General features: G+C 39.1%; 1 protein-coding gene across 1 annotated transcript in view; it reads right to left on the bottom strand.

The window, feature by feature from the left end:
* LOC102244723 (guanylate-binding protein 4-like) overlaps nucleotides 1–22,412 on the bottom strand; it is a gene marked incomplete at its 3' end in the record, with an annotated part of 47,712 nt that overhangs the window by 9,762 nt on the left and 15,538 nt on the right. Inside the window, 8 exon segments of the mRNA XM_014540335.1 lie at nucleotides 5,972–6,252; nucleotides 7,128–7,235; nucleotides 7,238–7,381; nucleotides 9,111–9,121; nucleotides 10,703–10,888; nucleotides 11,831–11,940; nucleotides 14,207–14,334; nucleotides 17,644–17,839. Coding sequence (XP_014395821.1) covers nucleotides 5,972–6,252; nucleotides 7,128–7,235; nucleotides 7,238–7,381; nucleotides 9,111–9,121; nucleotides 10,703–10,888; nucleotides 11,831–11,940; nucleotides 14,207–14,334; nucleotides 17,644–17,839 — 1,164 coding nt within the window.

The raw sequence follows: 22,412 nt of genomic DNA, 5'->3' as shown, positions 1-22,412 counted from the left end.
AGTATTTGGACTAGAAAAATCCTTAATTTGACATAATGCTCTAACTTCTAAGCATGTTTTTGATTCAGTGCAGTGGACGATAAAATGGCGATGACAGATTTGAATGCCTGAAATTTAATATTCATTGCCTCCTGCACACCCCCTACTGGGGATGTGCCCGTAACCAAGGTACATGCCCTTGACTGGAATCGAACCTGGGACTCTTCAGTCCACAGGCCGACGCTCTAGCCACTGAGCAACACTGGTCAGGGCCTGAAATTTAATATTTAGAATCCTCTCTTGCTCTGCCATGTTCTGGGCCTTCTCCATTTCCATCTTTTCAATCAATTGTTTCACCTGTACCTTAAAACTCTTTTCTTTCTCTTCCATCATCTGCTGATTTCTCTTTTCCATTTCATCAAACAATTTTCTCATAGCTTCAGAGGAAGAAAAATAAGCAGAAAAACATGAGGATTAAATTGTTACAGCTTTATTTTGCCTTTCAACCCATCTTTTTTGTTTTATTCTTATTTCATAGAGAAAACGTGTTGTGAGAATTTTTGCACTGAGTAAGCAAAAGATGACTGTAAATAACAGTTTAAAAATCCCCTAGAACTATGAACTATATTTGTTATTCTTTGATTTCAGGTGCACTGATATGGCTCACATCAACAATTCCAGGGCTTCCTATTATACCGAATGCTTTTGTTGTTTTATTTTTTATTTTTGGAAAAGCTTTATTGTGGTATAATAGTAATGCAATACACTGTCACATAAGTTTTGACCTACCTATCATACATGTATACACCTGTTAAACCACCACCACAATTAAGTTATGAGAATGCCCATCACTCAGAAACAGCTTCATCTTCACATGCCCATAGGATACTCCTCCCTCCTGACATACTAGTAAACCCTCATTCCCATCACTAGGCAAAACCACTGCCCAGCTTTCTGTCACTATGGAATAGCCTGCATTTTTCTGGAATTTTACATAAAAGGAATCACACAGAATGTAGACATTTTTGTCTGCCTTCTTTCACTCAACATATTTATTTTCAGATTCATAATATTCTTGTATGTATTGATAGTTTATTCCTTTTTATCGTTCAGTAGTATTTGCTTGTATGGGTATGTTAAAATTTGTTCATCATTCACCTGTGGATGGACATTGTTTTCAGTTATTGGCTATTACCAATAAAGCTATCATATGCACACCAACTTTCATTTTCTTGGGGATAGATGTAGAAGCAAAATTATTACTCTGCATGGTAGATATTTGTTTACCTTAAAAAAAACCTGAAAAACTTTTTCCCAGTGATTTACCATTTTTCATTCCCACCAGAAGTGGATAAGGGTTCCAGTTACTCTACATCTCCACCAACACTTGAGATGTCTCCTCTTTTTAACTTTAGCCATGCTAGTAGGTGCACAGTGATATCTCAATGTGGCTTGAATTTCCACTTTTCTAATAAGTAATGATGTTGTTAATAACTAATGATGCTGTTCACTGTGCTTATTGCCACCCAAATATATTTTTTATGAAGTGTCTGTTTAAATTATATCATTTTTTGCTTTTAATTGGGATATTTGCTTTTCCAATTAGTAAAATATTTGTTGAGTTTTAAGATTCTTTAATTATTCTAAATACAAGTCCTTTATTCGATGTGTGATTTGCAAATAGTTACTTCCAATCTTTGACTTGTCTCCATTATACAAAAAGAATGTGCTTTTTCAAAAAAGCAGAGTTCTTAATTTAAGTACAATTTAATTATTTTTATATCTGGAGTGTTATTAGCTGTTCTCACCTTCAATATCTTCTTTCATCTCTTCCTCTATCTCCTTCTCTTTTTATTTCTTCTATATCTCTTCTTCCTAATATGCAGAGGAAGTTACAATTAAGAAATAAAGACTATGGGTTTAACCAAAACCCAACAATACATGCATTAATTCAATTTAATTTTATGACCCATATAACAAACAATTAAAATAGCTCTTTTATGCTTTTGTCCAATATCTCCAAACCTCTAGATCTGGTAGCAGGAGAATCCTTGGTTTATACCTTCCTAAGGTCCTTTAGCAGGATCTCACTAGGGATGGGGAGGAGTTGGGACTTGCTCTGGCCTGACAACTTATGCCAGGAATGTGTTTCATTCCTAAGCATGTTTCTTGGGAAGAATGGAGGTTTACTTCTAACTATTTCTTGATTTCAGTGAAGTATGAAGACCACAGCCGTTACAGATAATGGGAACTGCTTACTCTAGCGAACATGAGCTATCAAACTCCAGGTAAGGCCAAAAAATACATTTACTCTGGTTGTATAGAATGAAGTGGACAGATGTGGAAACCAATGTAGCACATTTTTGATCTTTCATTATCCCATATTTCACATCACATATAATCTGATACTCCTTGATGGGTGTACCAAACATCCTAAGAACTGAAGTCCTTTTCACTTGTGGACACAATAGGACCCTATAATCACCACGAACAGCAGTTCATGAGTCTGGGTCATGTTATTTGAACCCTGCTAATTCTAATACCACAGAAGGTGCTGAGGTTTAAAGACACAGGGCTTTTGAATGACATTTCACTGAATCATATACCTTTGGATTTTGTTCAGGGTTAATGACTTTAGTTTTTGGTCTTGCCTTCATGAGGAACTAGGTGACTGTCCTTTAGGCTTTGCCCACACCCCACTCATATTTACCTTCTCAATGTGCTTCAGTATTCTATCTTGCTATCCCTCTTGGATTTCTTTTTCTCTCTTCATCTTTTCCTCCATCTGGGCTATGATTTCCTCGAAACTTCTCTCTTGAGCCTCCATTTTTTGCTGCTTTTCATTCAGTGTTTGTCTTAGCAGCTCCTCTTTTCTTTCCACTGCCTCTGTCTTGGCTTTTTCAGCTGTTCCACAATGGTTTTACAGAGATAAGAAAATAAAAATTATACCTAGCTTCACCCTTCAAATAAAAGAGACTAAAATGATTTTTAAATGGCCGAGAGGAATCTCTCAATATTCTTACCAACAATAGGAGCAAAGCAGGTTTCAGAATGAGATGGAAAGGCACTTGTTACCTGAGGGAGTAATTGAAATTCACCTGGTTACTTTTTGATTTAGCCAAGTTGTTTTAATCCTTTAGTAGAAACACCTTGTTTTAAGGACTCGTTCTCACACATTTAGGGGAACTGCAGGGACCTCCCTGCTTTCCATGTTCACAGCCCTGACCTGTTCCTCCTAGAGCAGTGATGGTGAACCTTTTGAGCTCAGTGTGTCAGCATTTTGAAAAACCCTAACTTAACTCTGGTGCTGTGTCACATATAGAAATTTTTTGATATTTGCAACCATAGTAAAACAAAAATTTATATTTTTGATATTTATTTTATATATTTAAATGCCATTTAACAAAGAAAAATCAACCAAAAAAATGAGTTCGCGTGTCACCTCTGACACGCGTGTCATAGGTTCGCCATCACTGTGCTAGAGCCTTCTCCCCAGCAGTGAGGGCCTTGTCCAGGGGTGGGCAAACTTTTTGACTCGAGGGCCACAATGAGTTCTTAAACTGGACCGGAGGGCCGGAACAAAAGCATGGATGGAGTGTTTGTGTGAACTAATATAAATTCAAACTAAACATCATTACATAGAAGGGTACGGTCTTTTTTTAATTTCAATATAGAACAGCCAAACAGGCCGGATCCGGCCCGCGGGCCGTAGTTTGCCCATGGCTGGCCTTGTCAGCCTGTAGAATGAATTCCTTTGTTGCAGCCTGTGACTGCTTGAAGTTCTGGAAGACCTCCATTGCCTGAGGAAACAAGGAACAAAGACTCTTCTTGCTGGGGAAAAAGACTCTTCTTGCTGGGGAAGTCATCCTACATAATAAAGATGTGATATGCAAATTGACCGTCATGCCCTCACACAAGATGGCCACCCACATGTGGCCACAAGATGGCCGGCAGGGGAGGGAAGTTGTGGGTAATCAGGCCAGCACAGGAGGGCAGTTGGGGGCAACCAGGCCAGCAGGGGAGGGCAGTTGGGGGCAATCGGGCCGACAGGGGAGCAGTTAGGTGTCGATCTGGCTGGCAGGGAAGTGATTGGGTTGATCAAGCAGGCAGGCAGAAGCAGTTAGGGACAACCAGGCAGGCAAGCGGTTGGGAGCAAGGGGTCCCAGATTGGAGAGGGTACTCTGATCCTCTTGGGAAAAGCAGTTTGATGGCATCAAGTTGGACTGGAGCATAGAACTATAGACCAGGATCAAGAAGCTCATTTTAGTCCCTGTTTAGATCAATTTGTTGTGTGACCTGTGTAGAGGTGCTCAATTCTCTTCTGTTCAGGCTCAACACTTGTGAGTGATGGTGTTGGTAGACATAAAATCCATGTGTGTGTTTTTTTAATTGAGATATAATTGAGATATCACATTATATAAGTTTCAGGTGTACAATGTAATTGTTTGATATCTATATACATTGCAAAATGATCACCACATTGTCTAATTATTGTCTGCCACCTTACACAGGTATAAACATTGTTTTTTCTTTGATGAGAACTTTTACATTCAATTCCCTAGCAAAAACCACATATGAAATCTAGTATCATCAAGGTTCCTTTATCGGTCCTAAGATTAAGAGTAGTCCATCCATCAACAATGAACAATGGAAAATTCAATATAACTGGAAGTAGACTTTCCTCTGCAAATTTGGATTGCTATGGATAAAAAGATATACACAGTAAACCAATTGTCCACTAATGAGTTAAGTGTTCAATGAACAGAGTTTTGAAGTCCCATAAATTATTTTAATAAGGACTTGATTGTGCAAAAATATAGGGAAGGAAATTTTTTGTTATACCTGAATGCAACAACCTGTTCCAGCAAGGATTCAGGAATCTGTAAAAGGGGTTGCGACATAAATGAATAAACTAGATAAGAAATATAAATTTGGAAGGCATGGGGAACCACGCGGAAACCCTTCTCTAGTGGAGTGGCTCCCTGAAACTCCAGACCCATAGCTTTTTATTTACACATTTTGCCCTTTAGCAAAGCAAACACACATATCAAAGGTAAGGTTTGGTAAACAGTAAAAGATTATCAGGTTAGGGGAATTGTCTTTGGCTGTTTAGCCAGCAGAAGGTAATAATATGCAGATTTTCAGCCTGCTGAATATCATGAAGTCCATCAGCCTTTTGAGGACTTTTCACATTTATTATGACCTTCTGGTCTTAGCCTCCAGCACCTGAAAAATTATAATCATATTGCTTTTCTTCTGTATGAAGTGAGAGTTTTGTAACTTGGTAAGATGGTCAATGACAGACACAAAAACAAGTTGAAGGTGTTTATATTGGGCAGAATTATGTAGTTCCCCAGAGTTCTCTCCCCTGGTGTCCACACAGGATAGTCTCCAGGTCTGTGAATATGCTAAATATTAATCTTGTGATTATATTTTTATCTGGCACTGGCTAACTTTAGGAAGTAAAGATTACTCCAATGGGCATTCCTAAACACAGGAAGACTTTAAAAGCAGTTTACTCCAGTTGGTAGCAGAGAGGTAGTCAAAGATATTTTTTTAAAAAAAAGAAAAAAAGACAAGGATACAATGCACCATTGCTGCCTTGAAGATGGGGAGGAGTTCCCATGAGCTTCCTAATGACATTATATTAATTTCAGGTGTACAACATCTGAGTCTTGTTTTCAGCTCTTGGTAAACACAGCAGAGCACCATACATCTTGTGCTAGGAACTCACCTGAAGAATAGTGAACTAAAAAATTATGTGTTTTTGCAAACTCCTAATAAGTACATGTTAATTTGCTTTGCCATAATGGAAATAAAGAACCAATCATTCAGAAAAAGGATTAGTAATAGACTATAGATCCCAGTCACTCACATGAATCCAAACTTCTTTTACAATGGGAAACACATGAACTATGGGTCAAAAGGGGATGTGTAGGCATTAATCTAGAGGAACAGAGATTAGGAAGGATCTATGCTAAGACATATTTACCATAAGCTTCGTCTGGAACACCTGGTTGTCATCCTTGAAGGAGCGCTCCATGAAGATTGCAATGGTTTCTTTTTCACAGGCTGCGTGCAGGTCCAGCAGCTCCTGCAGCATGTGTGTGGGGAAGCTCACTCTCTGGGCCATCTGCTCACTGTAGTGGTCGGCTGCCTTCTCCACAGCCACTGAGTTCTCACGCTGAGCCAGAGTTATCACTGCATTTTCCAAATAAGGCACTACTCCACTGTTGATGGTATCCACATCTGTCTTTGCCAGAGTCCCCAGACCTGAATGACACAAGATATTCAGAAAATGGACAAGAAGTTTTTACTCACTGTTTCACAAGCTTTAGAGATCATCATTCTAAAAAGAACAAAACTTTGTTGAAATGAAGATTTCTGTCTTCTCTCTCTTCCTTTCCTCCCCACCTTCCTCCTTGTCCTCATCCTTGTCTCCTCCTCCTTTATATATTATAAACCCCCTTCCTTGTAATAACATCATCATATCTCCTATACATTCTCTCTTTTATGGTTCTCAAATTCATGTCATGATAATGTAAACTTAATGATTTCAACCAATGTATTCAAAAGTTTCCTGGAACCTTTCCCAATTGAAATACATTTTAAAAGAGTTTATTTCACAGGTAGGTAAAGTAGATAATTTGTGGGCAAATTTTTGCAATGAAAATTTGGGCTCATATAAAACAGTCATCAAATATTTCAGGATGGTGACTCAAATATTAAATCAGTCATGGGCCCATCTCATCCCAGGACACTGTATGTCTGCTGAAGTTTTATAGATCCATGAATCTAGCCCTGTACAGAAGACTAGAGTTAAATTTTCTTCTCAAGCTCTAATAAACTTTCAGTGGCTTATGTTGTGCTATGTATTTTTTTCTATTTTGTCTTGTCATTATCATGCAGATTCCTATCCTTAACAGTAGCTTGTGCATATGTCATTAGTGTATTAGTTTCATGAGATACAGTAGATTTAAATAAACCTTCATATAGGGAAACTTTAATGAAAAAACATGCATGTCTATGTGTGGCATGAATCTGCATATCCACATCCCATACAGCAGGAAACAGAACTACTGACAAACCCTGAGTACAATCACACACAATGAACTGCAGAAAAACGTGCTGTAACAAAGGAGACTCATGATTTCCAGTGACAATGATTCCCGCTTAGAGGGTCTTTGTTTTTGCATCTGTGAAGGTATAGTTACAGAAATTTTTGGATTGCTCCTGGAAACTGTACTCCAGTTGTTTTCTGACAGGCATTCCATATGTTGTAACAAGTTCTTTTTATGTGTAGGCCTATCAAAAACAAAGCCCTTTCACTTGGGGAAGAACTTCCTGATATAGTACTTTCTAGTCATGTTGTGACCTGCATCCAGCATGGCCAATGGTGTACCTGAGGAGGGGCCAGTGAAGGATTAAAAGAAACAGACATGAGCATATAGTTGGGGCCAGGTGGATCACTGCACCTGGATGAGGAAACAGTGACACAGCCTGTATGCCAAATCTTTATTTTATATTCAGATCACACAAAGCAAAACAAGGGAGTGGTCAAGATGTTTACAATGTTCTTGCGATTTTCAAATATGCTTCTTTTCTGTTGTTGCAATTCTCTGAACTCTATCAAGCTTTGTTTTGGCAGCACTTGCTTCATTCCCCCGAAGCCCACATCCCTCAGCTACCTAGGACTCCAGGGTCAGACTATAAGGTCAAGCTTATGAAAACCATAGCCTTTGGCTATAATTGTGCTGGGAGGGCTTTTCCCTCCAAGCTGGGACTTGTATGTGGCTTTGCCACAAGAGGACCTTGTTGTCTCGTCAGTCTGAGGCTTGAACCTGTCCAAAGGCTGTTGTCGCTCTCCACAATGTTGGATTGCTGGATTTTGGGATCCTTGCCTGTAGAAGAAAAGTAAAAAAGAGCAGTGATTGGTGAGACAGTCTTCAGGAAAGTATGTTCATTTTCAAGGGTATTTCTGTTATTATAACTCTGATGCTTGCATATATCCTCCTATTTAATCATGAATATGAACGTAATGCAAATCTCCTAAAAAAAAAGATTTATTTATTTATTTATTTTTGTGCAAAGCCAGGAATAAAAGAAGTACTGCTGAGGAAGAAGAGGAGGCATTCATCCCATCTGAAGAAACTTATTATTGCTTTCTTTAGCTCTTCCACAGTTTCCAACGGCTTGACTATTAATTAGATATTTTTGAATGATAGATTAATCCCCAAAATTGTCAGAAATACATTTGATATTATAGTCCTCCTGTCAGAAATGTAATGGGGGTTCTAAAGTAAAAGTCAAATATTTCTTGGTAGATATATGGCAATTTATGATATTGCTAGAACAGACAATACTCAGACCAGTAAAGAATAACTTCTAACCACCAAGCCAGCAATGCAAGAAATGCTAAAGGGACTGGTGTAAAAAGAAGAAATAAAAAGTGTCTCGTCAGTCTGAGGCTTGAACCTGTCCAAACGCTGTTGTCGCTCTCCACAATGTTGGATTGCTGGATTTTGGGATCCTTGCCTGTAGAAGAAAAGTAAAAAAGAGCAGTGATTGGTGAGACAGTCTTCAGGAAAGTATGTTCATTTTCAAGGGTATTTCTGTTATTATAACTCTGATGCTTGCATATATCCTCCTATTTAATCATGAATATGAACGTAATGCAAATCTCCTAAAAAAAAAGATTTATTTATTTATTTATTTTTGTGCAAAGCCAGGAATAAAAGAAGTACTGCTGAGGAAGAAGAGGAGGCATTCATCCCATCTGAAGAAACTTATTATTGCTTTCTTTAGCTCTTCCACAGTTTCCAACGGCTTGACTATTAATTAGATATTTTTGAATGATAGATTAATCCCCAAAATTGTCAGAAATACATTTGATATTATAGTCCTCCTGTCAGAAATGTAATGGGGGTTCTAAAGTAAAAGTCAAATATTTCTTGGTAGATATATGGCAATTTATGATATTGCTAGAACAGACAATACTCAGACCAGTAAAGAATAACTTCTAAAAATCAAAGTAACAATACAGACCATAGAAATATAGAAGTTTAACCTAATGCCACATAAAGACCACACCTGTTCTCTATATCAGATTATATCGAACGTGACAATGTCACACTGGGTAATTCTGGGCATATATCAGCTGCTCAATAAATGATTCTTGAATAAATATATAAAGTATTATATAACCAAAAATGGACATGCTTCCAGGTGCCATCCATTTTTCTCTCTGCTAAATCTATTCTGTGTAAATAATTTATTCTATTAACATGATGATAGGCTATAGAATGAGGAGAGTGATGTTATAAGAGAGCAATAATGAATGATTTGACAGTCTTACTGGAAGAATATGTTAATTTGAGGGCTATTAAGATACACAAGATGAAATATGTTTTAAAAAATGAGTCATTTGATATCATTGTGATTCTGTGTTACCCATTGTCCATAAAGTTGGGCATTTTCTCCAAATATAAGCAGAGGAGTGCTAAACTTAATCAGAATGAAATATTTGACCCCTAAAATGTCTTAGTACTGGTTGTTATCCTCCAATTTTTTTCATGGTGTCAATTTTCCTAAAATCTTTGGTACAATATTGGATATTCCATTTCCTCAGCCAGCTTAAATTCTGGTCACTTGAGTTTCTTTAGTCTTAATAACAATTGAATTTATACCTACCAGTCATACTCATATCACCATTGGCACGGGCTTCAACGTAATAAAAAATAAAAATTGACCTTAAGTGCTAAATGACAGGGCATATTTGATCACATTCTACATTGGGTTTCACTCCTGGCAGAGTTGATCACCATGGATACATTTACATGTTGCCATGTATATTTACACCCTGGCAAATCATCACTGGAGGTCAGGGATTGACATATAAAACTTTATATTATAGCCCTCTGGTAAGAAATATAATGTGAGTAATAAAGTAAGAGTCAAATGTTTCATCCTCCACCACCCAGACCATCCTCTGATACCTGGAACTTCAAGGCATTCTCCAGGTACTCATCTTTACTGATGGTGCATCCATCTAACTTCAGGTCCAGTGTGAAATTCCGTACAACCCAAACAAAGTCTGGAAAGAAACTCAAAAACATGGCTGAATCACCTACTTCACCAGAGCTGGGAGAGGACTTTGTCCTGATAAGCTTTGTTAGTTCAGTCACATAGCTGGGATCTTATCTAAGGAATGAGAAATGCTCCATGATAAAATTTCCACATCTCACCCAGAAATCATTTTTAATAACATTCCCATTCACCCAGTGTCTCTTTCTCCTCAACCATGATTATCGACTGGATAAAACCACAAAAACCACAAAATAGTCTCAGTTATATTCCCATAGCCTCCATGACACATGGAGGTTGGGTTCCTGGAAGGATACTGCAGCTGCTCCAGGGCCTGGTGGTTGATGGTGCCCATGCTGTTGTAGACAAACATGCTGCGAAGCACGGCTTAAGTGCTAAATGACAGGGCATATTTGATCACATTCTACATTGGGTTTCACTCCTGGCAGAGTTGATCACCATGGATACATTTACATGTTGCCATGTATATTTACACCCTGGCAAATCATCACTGGAGGTCAGGGATTGACATATAAAACTTTATATTATAGCCCTCTGGTAAGAAATATAATGTGAGTAATAAAGTAAGAGTCAAATGTTTCATCCTCCACCACCCAGACCATCCTCTGATACCTGGAACTTCAAGGCATTCTCCAGGTACTCATCTTTACTGATGGTGCATCCATCTAACTTCAGGTCCAGTGTGAAATTCCGTACAACCCAAACAAAGTCTGGAAAGAAACTCAAAAACATGGCTGAATCACCTACTTCACCAGAGCTGGGAGAGGACTTTGTCCTGATAAGCTTTGTTAGTTCAGTCACATAGCTGGGATCTTATCTAAGGAATGAGAAATGCTCCATGATAAAATTTCCACATCTCACCCAGAAATCATTTTTAATAACATTCCCATTCACCCAGTGTCTCTTTCTCCTCAACCATGATTATCGACTGGATAAAACCACAAAAACCACAAAATAGTCTCAGTTATATTCCCATAGACTCCATTCACATTTTGGTTGGGTTTCTGGAAGGATACTGCAGCTGCTCCAGGGCCTGATGGTTGATCGTGCCCATGCTGTTGTAGACTAACATGCTGCTCAGAAGCACGGCCAGGGCAAAGATCCATGAGTCATTTTTTGAATAACCCTAGAAAGTGCAAGAAAGAGACTGAGGTCTCTTCAATTTATTCATCCATTCTGTTGTTCACTATTTCAGCTCTACTATAACTGACCATTAGGGCAAATAACATACACTGTGAAGACAGTGCTAAATTCAAACCTCATTTTGGCTATTGACATTGACACCTCTCTTGGCCTGAGTTCCATAACTATTAAAAGAAGTAAATGACAATGTAAATGTTTGCAAAATGTGTAAAACAGTCCCAACAACATAGAAGTATGCAATAATATGTGAGTAGTGATTTATTTTCCATTTTCTCTTGACCATAGGCTATTGGGGATACAAATGAGAATCAATTAAATATGGCTGAATCACCTACTTCACCAGAGCTGGGAGAGGACTTTGTCCTGATAAGCTTTGTTAGTTCAGTCACATAGCTGGGATCTTATCTAAGGAATGAGAAATGCTCCATGATAAAATTTCCACATCTCACCCAGAAATCATTTTTAATAACATTCCCATTCACCCAGTGTCTCTTTCTCCTCAACCATGATTATCGACTGGATAAAACCACAAAAACCACAAAATAGTCTCAGTTATATTCCCATAGACTCCATTCACATTTTGGTTGGGTTTCTGGAAGGATACTGCAGCTGCTCCAGGGCCTGATGGTTGATCGTGCCCATGCTGTTGTAGACTAACATGCTGCTCAGAAGCACGGCCAGGGCAAAGATCCATGAGTCATTTTTTGAATAACCCTAGAAAGTGCAAGAAAGAGACTGAGGTCTCTTCAATTTATTCATCCATTCTGTTGTTCACTATTTCAGCTCTACTATAACTGACCATTAGGGCAAATAACATACACTGTGAAGACAGTGCTAAATTCAAACCTCATTTTGGCTATTGACATTGACACCTCTCTTGGCCTGAGTTCCATAACTATTAAAAGAAGTAAATGACAATGTAAATGTTTGCAAAATGTGTAAAACAGTCCCAACAACATAGAAGTATGCAATAATATGTGAGTAGTGATTTATTTTCCATTTTCTCTTGACCATAGGCTATTGGGGATACAAATGAGAATCAATTAAATTCATCAATTTCTCATTGTGCGTATAAAAAAAAATGTCAGATACTGCATTTACTTTTTTGGACATAAAGGTTCCTAAGGGCAATCTCTGATCTCCAGAGATGATGTGCTAAATGTGCAAATATACATGGCAACATGTAAGTGCATTCAAGGTGATCAAATCTGCCAGAAGTGCAACCCAATGTTGCAACGTAAAAGACAAAGTGGAAATGCAATACTCAGAAAAATTATCTGTGATTTCAAGCCAAGAAAGGATTATATCTTAATGAGATAAATCCAATTAGGTTAAAAGTAGCAGGGTTTTGCTTTAAAAAATGAACAGAATGTGGAATTGTGGAGAGAAAAGGACCAGGCTGGTGGAAGGATCTACAGAAGCCAATTACTATTGTTCATACAAAGGTGCTACATGTTATTTTATTTTATTTGATTGAAGTAGTAGTTATGTGGGTGGTAGGAATAGATGATGCAGCTGAATATAACATTCAGGATAAATCATGAGTGACTATGCAATAGAATTGGATACTACTAAAAACCCTAGAGTTGTAAGGACAGCAAGTACTTCTCCTGCTATCAGTTGACAGTTATGTTTTGGCTCCTTTACAAATGTAATTAGTTAAAAAGAAGAAGGTTTGTGTTAACTACAATCTGTTAGCAATCTGTAGACCATCTTGGGCTTATACTGAGGTCATTACTGAGTACTTTACACTTGAATTATGCTAAGTGAAATAAGCCATTCAGAGAAAGACAAGTTTCATATGATTTCACTCATGTGAAATCTAATGAACATAATGAACCAACAAGCAACATAGAGGCAGACTCATAGATAGAGAGCAGGCTGACAACTCTTGGAGGAGGGTGAGGGGTTGGGTGGCAGAAGTGGAGGTATTGAGCAAAGAAGGAACAAGAGAAAGAATTCATGACAGGGCAACAGTGTGGTGACTGCTGGGGAAGTGGCATGGGAGAAGTTGGAGGAGGATTTAGGGGGGATAAATTGTATGGACAGAGACTTGACTTTGGGCGGTAAACACACAATATAATGTACAGATACTGTGCTGTAGAATTGTGCACCTGGAACCTGTATACATTTGTTAACCAGTGTCACTCCAATAAATTCAATTAAAAAATTAATATTAAAATTCAGAATATCTAAATTCCTGCCCCTACTCCTTTTGGGGTAAGGGAAGCCAAAGATCCACTGCTCTGCTTTCAAATTAGACTATGGCTAATACAAATGACACATGATTGACTGCAACTAACACAGTAAAGACAAAATACCCAAAATTATTTCATTAAAATGCTTTTGATGGGTCTAGCTCATGAATTTATAGAAAGTCAGGGAGGAATTCACCTCTAAAGCGCAGAGACTTGGACTAAAACCTTAATTAATATGTATGCTATAGTTGAAGTGTTTTTGGAGATTATGTAAATATGTTATTTTAATGAAACCACATTTTCACATTTCCTACCTTCAAGACTATCAACCTCAGACACCTTAATTACCAGATGCATTGATCCCATAATTATAGCTTCCTCCAGGATGTTTTTCTTAACCTGAAGACCAGTGTAATATGTCACTCCTTGTATCCATGGAGCCCTGTACAGATAACACTGCATATGTCTTATCTCCCACCTCAGCTCTGAGCCTTTTCCTCAATCATGCATACTTGTAGTACTTAACACAAGAGCCTAGAATTTAGATGCCAAATAAGTATTTATCTTGTAACTTTCATCCAAGTGTAAAAATAAGAAGATATTTATATCTAATCAGGAAACTATTGAGTTTCCAAGAAAGTAAATTCAAGGAAACAAAATTTAACACCTCATTATTCTTAAGTGGATTTATAGTTTATAGAAATAGGTCATAGAAGTTGAATAAAGTTTGCAAATTAAAATATAAGTGGAGTATCAAGAACAAAGAAGACTCTTTGCCTTACCTTTTCCACATCACCCAGGCCCTCAATATCCAGAAGGACCAGAGCGTGGTTGGGCTTCAAGGGGTGGGGTACACACCACATCCAGATGCCCATGGTTTCAGACCACACTGTGGAGCCCGGACAGAATCCTGCAAAGCTAGAGGAGAAAGCATTATAGAGTAACAGCAGATAGTCCAGGCTCCCCATAGGTTCATTGGTTAAAACTATTGGAATGTGAGTGCCTGGCTGGGAGGAAAGTTGCTTTGGTTTCAGCAAGGACAGCCTATCCAACCTTTATACATGTTAAGGACCTTCTCAAGAAACACTTTCTGTTTCCTATTCACATCATACTATCAATGGCTCAAGCTATGTCACATTCAGAATTACTATAACCTCTATTGATCTTTATATTTTTTTCTGACACTGAAGAGGCCCTTTGTCCTTCAGTTTCTGATGGAGTTTTACCAGTGGGAGGCGTCAGCATGAGACTAGAGGTCAGGCATGTGTTCCCCTCGCTTATCCTTGGTGAGCCACAGTGTCCCAGTGCCTCTGTTCCTCTACAGTGGGTCACAGCCCTTTCATTTAGCTTCATATAAAACTGCTGGTCTTTGCCACATTCTGGTTTCACTTTCTGCTTGTCTTTTCAGGCTATAGGAGTGACTATAGTTCCCTGGCCATTACTGTTGCCACCCTCTGGGTGCTTCCTCATCTCCAGTTAGTTCTCTGTGACCTGCTTATGCCCTTGTATGTGTCCTCTATTAATACTCGTTAGTTACCCTCTGAGAGGTTCTTGTGTGTCCTGCCAGGAACTGGACTGATAATCAGCTATGTTGGATTTTTCTTCCCTTTCATTCCTGTATTTTTCTTTTATCTTCTTCAAGAAATTGAGGAGGATTTTTTTTCTTTTTCTTTTCACTGCCGTAGGTTGAGATATAATGGAAGTGAAAGCAGAAGACCTGTGAAACCTGCATGCTCCTCTTTCACAAGGCTTAAACCAACAGGTGGACAGCATGTGATCGATATGCCCAAGAACCTACGTGTGATGTACCTTGCCCAACATTTCAAGATTTTTAACATCCAACATAGGCCAATGTTTCCTTTAATGGGAACTAGAAATGGACATGATGGAATGTGTAGGGAAGGTGCGTTCAGCTTGGTGCAGGCCATTCTATTTCCACATCCAGTGAGTTCTCCACAGAGAGGATATAAAGCCTGAGATGGCCTGCATTCTTCTTCATTGTAATAGTATTTGATTGTTTGCTTATTAATACAGAGTAATCTGAACTCCCAGATACCTTAATGAGAAAAGGTATGTGTAACTAGAGATCATCACTCTCAGTTATGAGAGGTAAAAACCCACAAAGGAAGTTATCAACAAGGTGAAAGTAGTGACCTGGTCTGGCTCCTGGATCTTGACTGGGCACAAATTCTTCTTTTTTGTTTCTTTCTGTTGTATGAGTTTGGTGGTGGAGTCACAATTCAGATGGTATTGTTTTTCCATTTACAGCTTACTTTCAACATTATATTGTTACTTTCAGTTGTACAGCATAATGGTTAGACACTCATATACTTTGCAAAGTGTTCCCACTGATATTTCTAGGACCCACCTAGCACTATATACAGTTATTACAATATTATTGACTATACCTACATGTGTTAAAATATTTTGAGGTTTGAGACTTCTTCAGCAATGAAACAGCACCTCATCATTACATGAAGTTATCTTGAGCAGAATTAAAAGGATGGTGTTGAACCTCCTTAATTGGTATCTTTCCCTTAGGGTTCCCAAACCTTTAATCCTCATAATGGCCTATCAATTAATTTAAGACTGGCAACAAAAAGTGTTCTCCCAGGATAGGTGGTCTAGAATTTCTCTACAAAAAAGACTAAGACAAAATTTTTTGTTGGAAGCAAGTTGGGAAGTTTGTGAAGCAAAAAGGAGAAAGGGAGAAAGGAAGGAAAGGAGAGAAGAAGTGAAACATAAAGAAAGAGACACAGTGAGAGGACAATGAGAGATAGTGCTATTAATCATTGCAGTTCAGTGTTTTGAGGTTTGCCCATAATGGTGCTGAGCTGATGAGACACAGAGGAAGACTTTTGAAAATAAAAATGGTGTGTGGTCTTCATAGAGAGAAATGAGTTGCAGGACATAGGCAGATTGCTCTAGAAATCAGTAAGAACAACAAAAGGCAACCCAATAAAAAAGAAAAATGACCTCAAGAAATAGGAATTGCAAATGGAAAATTAAAATGTGAAAAGATGCTCAAACTTATTTGCAATGATGCAAATAACATGCACCTATACAGTCATCACATCATCAAATTTTAAGTCTTTTACCAAAGTTTTATGAGAATGTGGAGAATTCTCAATTACTGCTAATAAACATATATTACATATAAAGTTTGAAAAGCTGTTTGAAAATATCTAGAAAGGCTGTCTACATATATACTCCATGACCCAGAAATTTTATTTCTGGGTTTGTCACACAAGGAAGTTTGTGTACATGTTCACCAGGATGTACCAGCAAGAAGATTCATGTCAGCAGGTCTGTATCAGAAAAAAACTAGAAATAAACCAATGTTCATCAACAACAAACATATAAATATATTATGGTATATTCTTACAATAGCATACTATAAATTAGTGAAAATAAATGAATACAGATACAGAGGACAATCTAGGAAAACTTAAAACTTTTTGTTGAGCAAAAGAAGCAAGACTCCAAAGAATTCCTGAATGGACTTCCCTTTATATAATATTTAAGCTATTCTTACAAATGCATACAAGCTTGTAAAACCACTTTTACAAAGGAAGAGTGAAAGCATGCACCATGAAAATCAAAACTTTGGTGAGCTCCAGTGAGGTGTCAGAGGATCTATCTAGGGCTTATATTTTTTAATTTTTTATATATGTATGTGTTGTGCAATCTTCTGTGGTACAGTTCGCATATTGATAAGACTAGCTAAAGAAAAGAGGGTACAATTTAGTAAAGTTTTACTCAGAAATGAAGCAAAAAATTGGATGGTAGTCCCATTGAGCTATGGGATATATAGAATATTCTGTTGTCTGTTGTTCCTTCCATCCCTTTTTGAAAACAGGACATGTTGAGTAATATTTGTGTCCTAGTTGAAAAGCCCCTGAAGTTTAGGACAGAAGTGAGATGGGAGAGAAAGGAAGGGAATAATTGCTGGAGCTGAGCTCCTCAGCAGAAAGAATGGATGGGATTAAGAACAATGGGGAGATCTTTGGATAGAGTGGGGAACCCCTTGTTACTGGCTCAAAGAGTGAGGTTTTGTGAAACAATGGGGTTTAAGATATCTATTTGGTGGTGACAGTTAAAACTTTTCTTCAGTGAAAGAAGTTAGTCTCTTTTTTAAAGATGACCCTGAAGGAGGTGTGATCAGTCTGTGTTATCCCTGTCTCCAAACAAATGGCCGCTGCCCCAGAACAACACTCACCATGGTTCTGTCCTGCCAGGCGGTTCATCAGGTAGGATTTTCCTGTCCGATACAGACCTGCGATGGCCACCACCACCACAGGCTGAGAGATCTTGTCTAGAATCTCCAGTGCTGTTGGATTTACTGTCAGCTGATTATTCTGATTTTCCACCAGACAGATGGGGTCCATCATGGTGTATCCAGAGGCCATGGTGAGCTGTAACCCAAAGGAACAATTCAGTACAACACAAGGTCCCAAAGTCATATCTAATGGTTATACAAGTCACATGTATGTCAGCTTTCTGTGTGTAGAACAGACTCCTACATTTTGTATTTAGCCTAGTGTGTCAAGGCCTGGCACAGATTCCTTATGTACATTATCATATTGATCTTTAATTAAACCCTAATACAATCTTGTGCATGTGATGCATAAAAAAATAGAAGGAGCAAAACAAAACACTGATGATGGAGCTGTGAGAACATTAACATATTGGGGGTAAGTAGAGGCAAGATGGGACATGCAAGAGACAGAGAATGACCAGAGAAGATACGTGGAGTTCCTGAGTGATTTGGTTTCTCGTTAACTGCATATGTTTTCTGAGCACCTACCATGTGCCAGACACTCTTGTAAGTGCTCAGTATCAAGTAGGGAACAAAATGGATACCAATTCTTGCCTCATGGAACTCTGTTCCGGTGGGAGGAGACAGACAATGCAGAAAGCAAATAAGCAGCATGCAGAGTATATGTATATTAGATGATGGAAAGTGCTCAGGAGAAAAAAAGCAGGAACTGAGATAGGGAGCATGGGGGCTGAATTTAAATAGAGCAGTGATGGCGAACCTCTGACACGCAAACTCATTTTTTTGGTTGATTTTGCTTTGTTAAATGGCATTTAAATACATAAAATAAATATCAAAAATATAAATCTTTGTTTTACTATGGTTGCAAATATCAAAAAATTTCTATATGTCACACAGCATCAGAGTTAAGTTAGGGTTTTTCAAAATGCTGACACGCCGAGCTCAAAAGGTTCGCCATCCCTGAAATAGAGGATGGTCAGGAAAGGCCTCTCAGAAAAAGAGAAATAAATGTGCTCTGCGACCTTCAGGAGGACAAATCTTGTGAATCCTGGGAGCTGTAGCAGTTGGAGGAGGGGAGACTTTGAGAGGAAGAAGAAGACAAAGAATAAGGCTCACTCTCAAAACACCATGATACAGATCTTTACAGGATCCAGGTACAGTGGTGAATGTAGGAATTCATCTATTTAAACTAGAGTAAAAGGATATTTTTTGTTTGTGGTCTGAAAGGGAAGAGAGGCTGTAGTCAGGGCATTTTATGCTGGGCCATTGCTGCCAGAGTCCCACAGCTGGGAGAGGATCTACTAGTACTCTACTGTTTCCATCACAGTGCGGGTTTCATGCAATTAAGGGACAGGAAGCAGTCAAAGTGCTTTGACTGTCCCTTCACTTTCTCAAAGACAATCCTACACAACATTCATGTGCCCCCATGCTCTCCTAGCTGTGTGCATTGGAAAGAGTAATTTCTGTATCTCAGTTTGTTCTTCCATAAAATGGCAACACTAAAAATAACCATCTCACTCATACAACTTAACAAAAGGAAGATAAACAATCCAATCAAAATGGGCAAAGGACCTACATAGACACTTTTCGAAAGAGGACATACAGAAAGTCATCATTCAGAAAGCCAAGAGACATATGAAAACATGCTCAAAGTCACTAATCATCCGAGAGATGCAAATCAAAACAACAATGAGGTACCATCTCACACCTGTCAGAATGGCTATCATCAACAAATCAACAAACAAGTGCTGGCAAGGATGTGGAGAAAAAGGAACCCTCTGCACTGCTGATGGGAATGCAGACTGGTGCAGCCATTGTTGAAGACAGTATGGAGTTTCCTCAAAAAGTTAAAAATGGAACTGCCATTTGACCCAGTAATCCCACTTCTAGAAATATATCCCCAAAAAACAGAAGCACCAATAAAAAAGGACATATCCACCCCTATGTTAATAGCAGCACAATTTACAATAGCTAAGATTGGGAAACAGCCTAAGTGCCCATCAGCAGATGAGTGGATTAAAAAACGGTAGTACATCTGCTGCTGTGAAAAAGTACTCCTCTGCTGTGAAAAAGAACTCTTACCATTCGCAATAGAATGGATGGAACTAGAGAGCATTATGTTAAGCAAAATAAGCCAGTCAGAGAAAAATAAATATCACATGACCTCACTCATTTGTGGAATATAATAAACAATATAAACTGGAGAACAAAAGTAGTTCCAGAGACAAAGAAGCATCAAACAGACTGTCAAACGTCAGGGAAGGCAGGGATGGGGGGTGGGCAGGTAAGAGACCAACCAAAGGACTTGTAGGCATGTATATAAGCATAACCAATGAACACAGACAGTAGAAGGGTGAGGGCATGTGCTGGTGGGTGGGAGCAGCTGGGGAGAGGTCAATGGGTGGCAAAGGAGACATATGTAATACTTTAAACAATAAAGAATTTAAATTAAAAAAAAATAAATTAAAGTAACAATTTAGCCTGGCCAGTGGTTGAACACTGACTCATGAACCAAGAGTTCATGGGTTTGATTCCCAGTCAGGGCACATGGCTGGGTTGCAGGCTGGATCCCCAGAAGAGGGTGTGCAGGGGCTGATCAGTGTTTCTCACTTATCAATGTTTCTCTCTATCCCTCTCCCTTCCACTCTACAAATCAATAAAAACATATTAAAATTATTTAAAAATAACAATCTATTGGTCATTAAAATCATTAGGAAGATGAAATATATGATAAAATTTATAATGCTCTTAAAATCATGTGTTGTATACTGAATCCTCTATAAGTATTGATTAAAAATTGAGTGTCTAAGAGGCAAAGAGGTTAAGTTCTAAAAGAAGGTGAACAGTGACATCTCTTTATCCAGTTGTGAGCGCATGGAGGACACATCCAATGAGTAGGACTCAGGAAAAACAGGAGCAGCAGTAACAGCTGGGAGGGAGGACACTGGGCCATGAGGAGGACTCCGGCAGGACAGGAGCAGCAGTAACAGCTGGAAGGGAGGACACTGAGGGGGGTGAGTCCTGTGGGAGGAACCCAGAGCAGTCCTGGGATGTCTGAGCAAATTCTGCAGTGGCTACCAGGGTTCAAATCACTTCCTGTTAGTGAGACCTTGAAAAAGAAACTTACATCTGTGAGCCTCCATTTTCTTATCAGTGTGTTAGAGCAAGTATTCCTGCCTGAGTCTTCCCTGTACAGAGTGGTAACACACAGGGTCTCCGTAATTAACAGACTTTTCCAGGATTAATGTTGTGTTTAACAATGAGCAAGTTAGGCAATGTTTTGAAATGTGTTAATAACGTTCAGTAAGCTGCAAATTGCCAAGATATAAAAATGTATCTATATAACATGTATTTGTTTAACAGTCTTCCTCTGTACCATTTCTCTGCTTTTCAATAAGTGATTGGGAGCATTTACATGGTAAATCATGAGCCTTTTATTGCCTTGTTATAAGCAGGAGGAATTGCAGAGTTTATTTCTTGGACTGAATATTTAATATCTTTGAATAGGAATAGCTGTGTTCACAAAAAAATTACTTTTAAATGCCAGTATATTGAGATACCCAAACCCAGAAGCTTTTAACTCCAAATAAAGAATTTGAATGAAATAGTTCTATTAGATGGAGTCAGGTGATCCCAGGTTTCCAAAGTTTCCTGCTCAGGAGAGATCTGAAAGGATGGTTAAAAATACCCTAACCCTGTCTTCTAAGCAATCATCACAGGTTATTCTGATTCAGTTCTTAGGTATCAGTAGCTTTGGCTCCGTGAGGGGGTCAGGATTTGGTCCCAGGAGGACTTCAGCCCCTTTCTGCAGTTGAGGCAGGATGTGCTCCCCCTCCCCTGTAGGGACCTCCCTGCAGCCCTGGGTGGGTGCCAGGGGAGCGCGCACCCAGGACACACTGTGAGCGCCTGCCTTCTCCTGCCTGGCAGCCGTTCAGATCCAAATGGAGTCGTTGAGCTGCCCACAGCAAAACCCCCGCGGGCCCTACGCCACCTGGCCCCGTGCCATCTGCCTTTCCCCTGCCAGTGCCCCGCCTTGGCTTCCGCATTTGTTGCTGTTAAAGAACAAGTGGCTGGAAGACAAATCACCGCGAACTCACCGGTTGTGGCTGCCGCCTGCAGCTACACACCAGTTCTCAGCTTCCCTCCGGTACTGACTGGCTCCTCTGGTCCGGATACTGACTGTTTTAGAAGGGGAACATCGAGCAGGATATTGTGGTGCGGATGTGGGGAACCGAAATCGAAAGGACACCTTTTTCTTTTCTTAGTTTTGTTTTGTTTTAAAATTTACATTGTTTATTGTTTCAAGTATTCCACATGCCCCCTTTTCCCCCCATTGACCTCTCCCCAGAAAGGACACATCTCTTTCTGGTAATTCCACTGTTAGGTTTTCATGCCACCCCCCACTCCCACCCCCAAAGCAAGAAACTGGTCCTGGTGGGAGGAAAGTGTGTGTTGTTCTACAGGGGCTTGGGATTCCCAGGCTGATCCCTCCTCCTCACTTCCCTTGTGCTCCTCCCCCTGACCCCACAGTGAACACAGAGCCCCAGGTCCCATGTGAACCAGTAACCGCAGGCTGGCTGAGGTCTACAGCCTGCCTCTCAGGGACACTTTTTTCTTTTCCTTTTTTTCTTTTTCTTTTTTCTCTTTTCTTTTCCTTCACCATTTATCACCTCTATGACCTCTTCCACCTCCACCCATCCCCCCATCCC

Source organism: Myotis brandtii, unplaced genomic scaffold (assembly GCF_000412655.1).
Source record: "Myotis brandtii unplaced genomic scaffold, ASM41265v1 scaffold2417, whole genome shotgun sequence".
Taxonomy (NCBI): Eukaryota; Metazoa; Chordata; class Mammalia; order Chiroptera; family Vespertilionidae; genus Myotis; species Myotis brandtii.
This window is presented reverse-complemented; position numbering and strand designations above follow the sequence as displayed.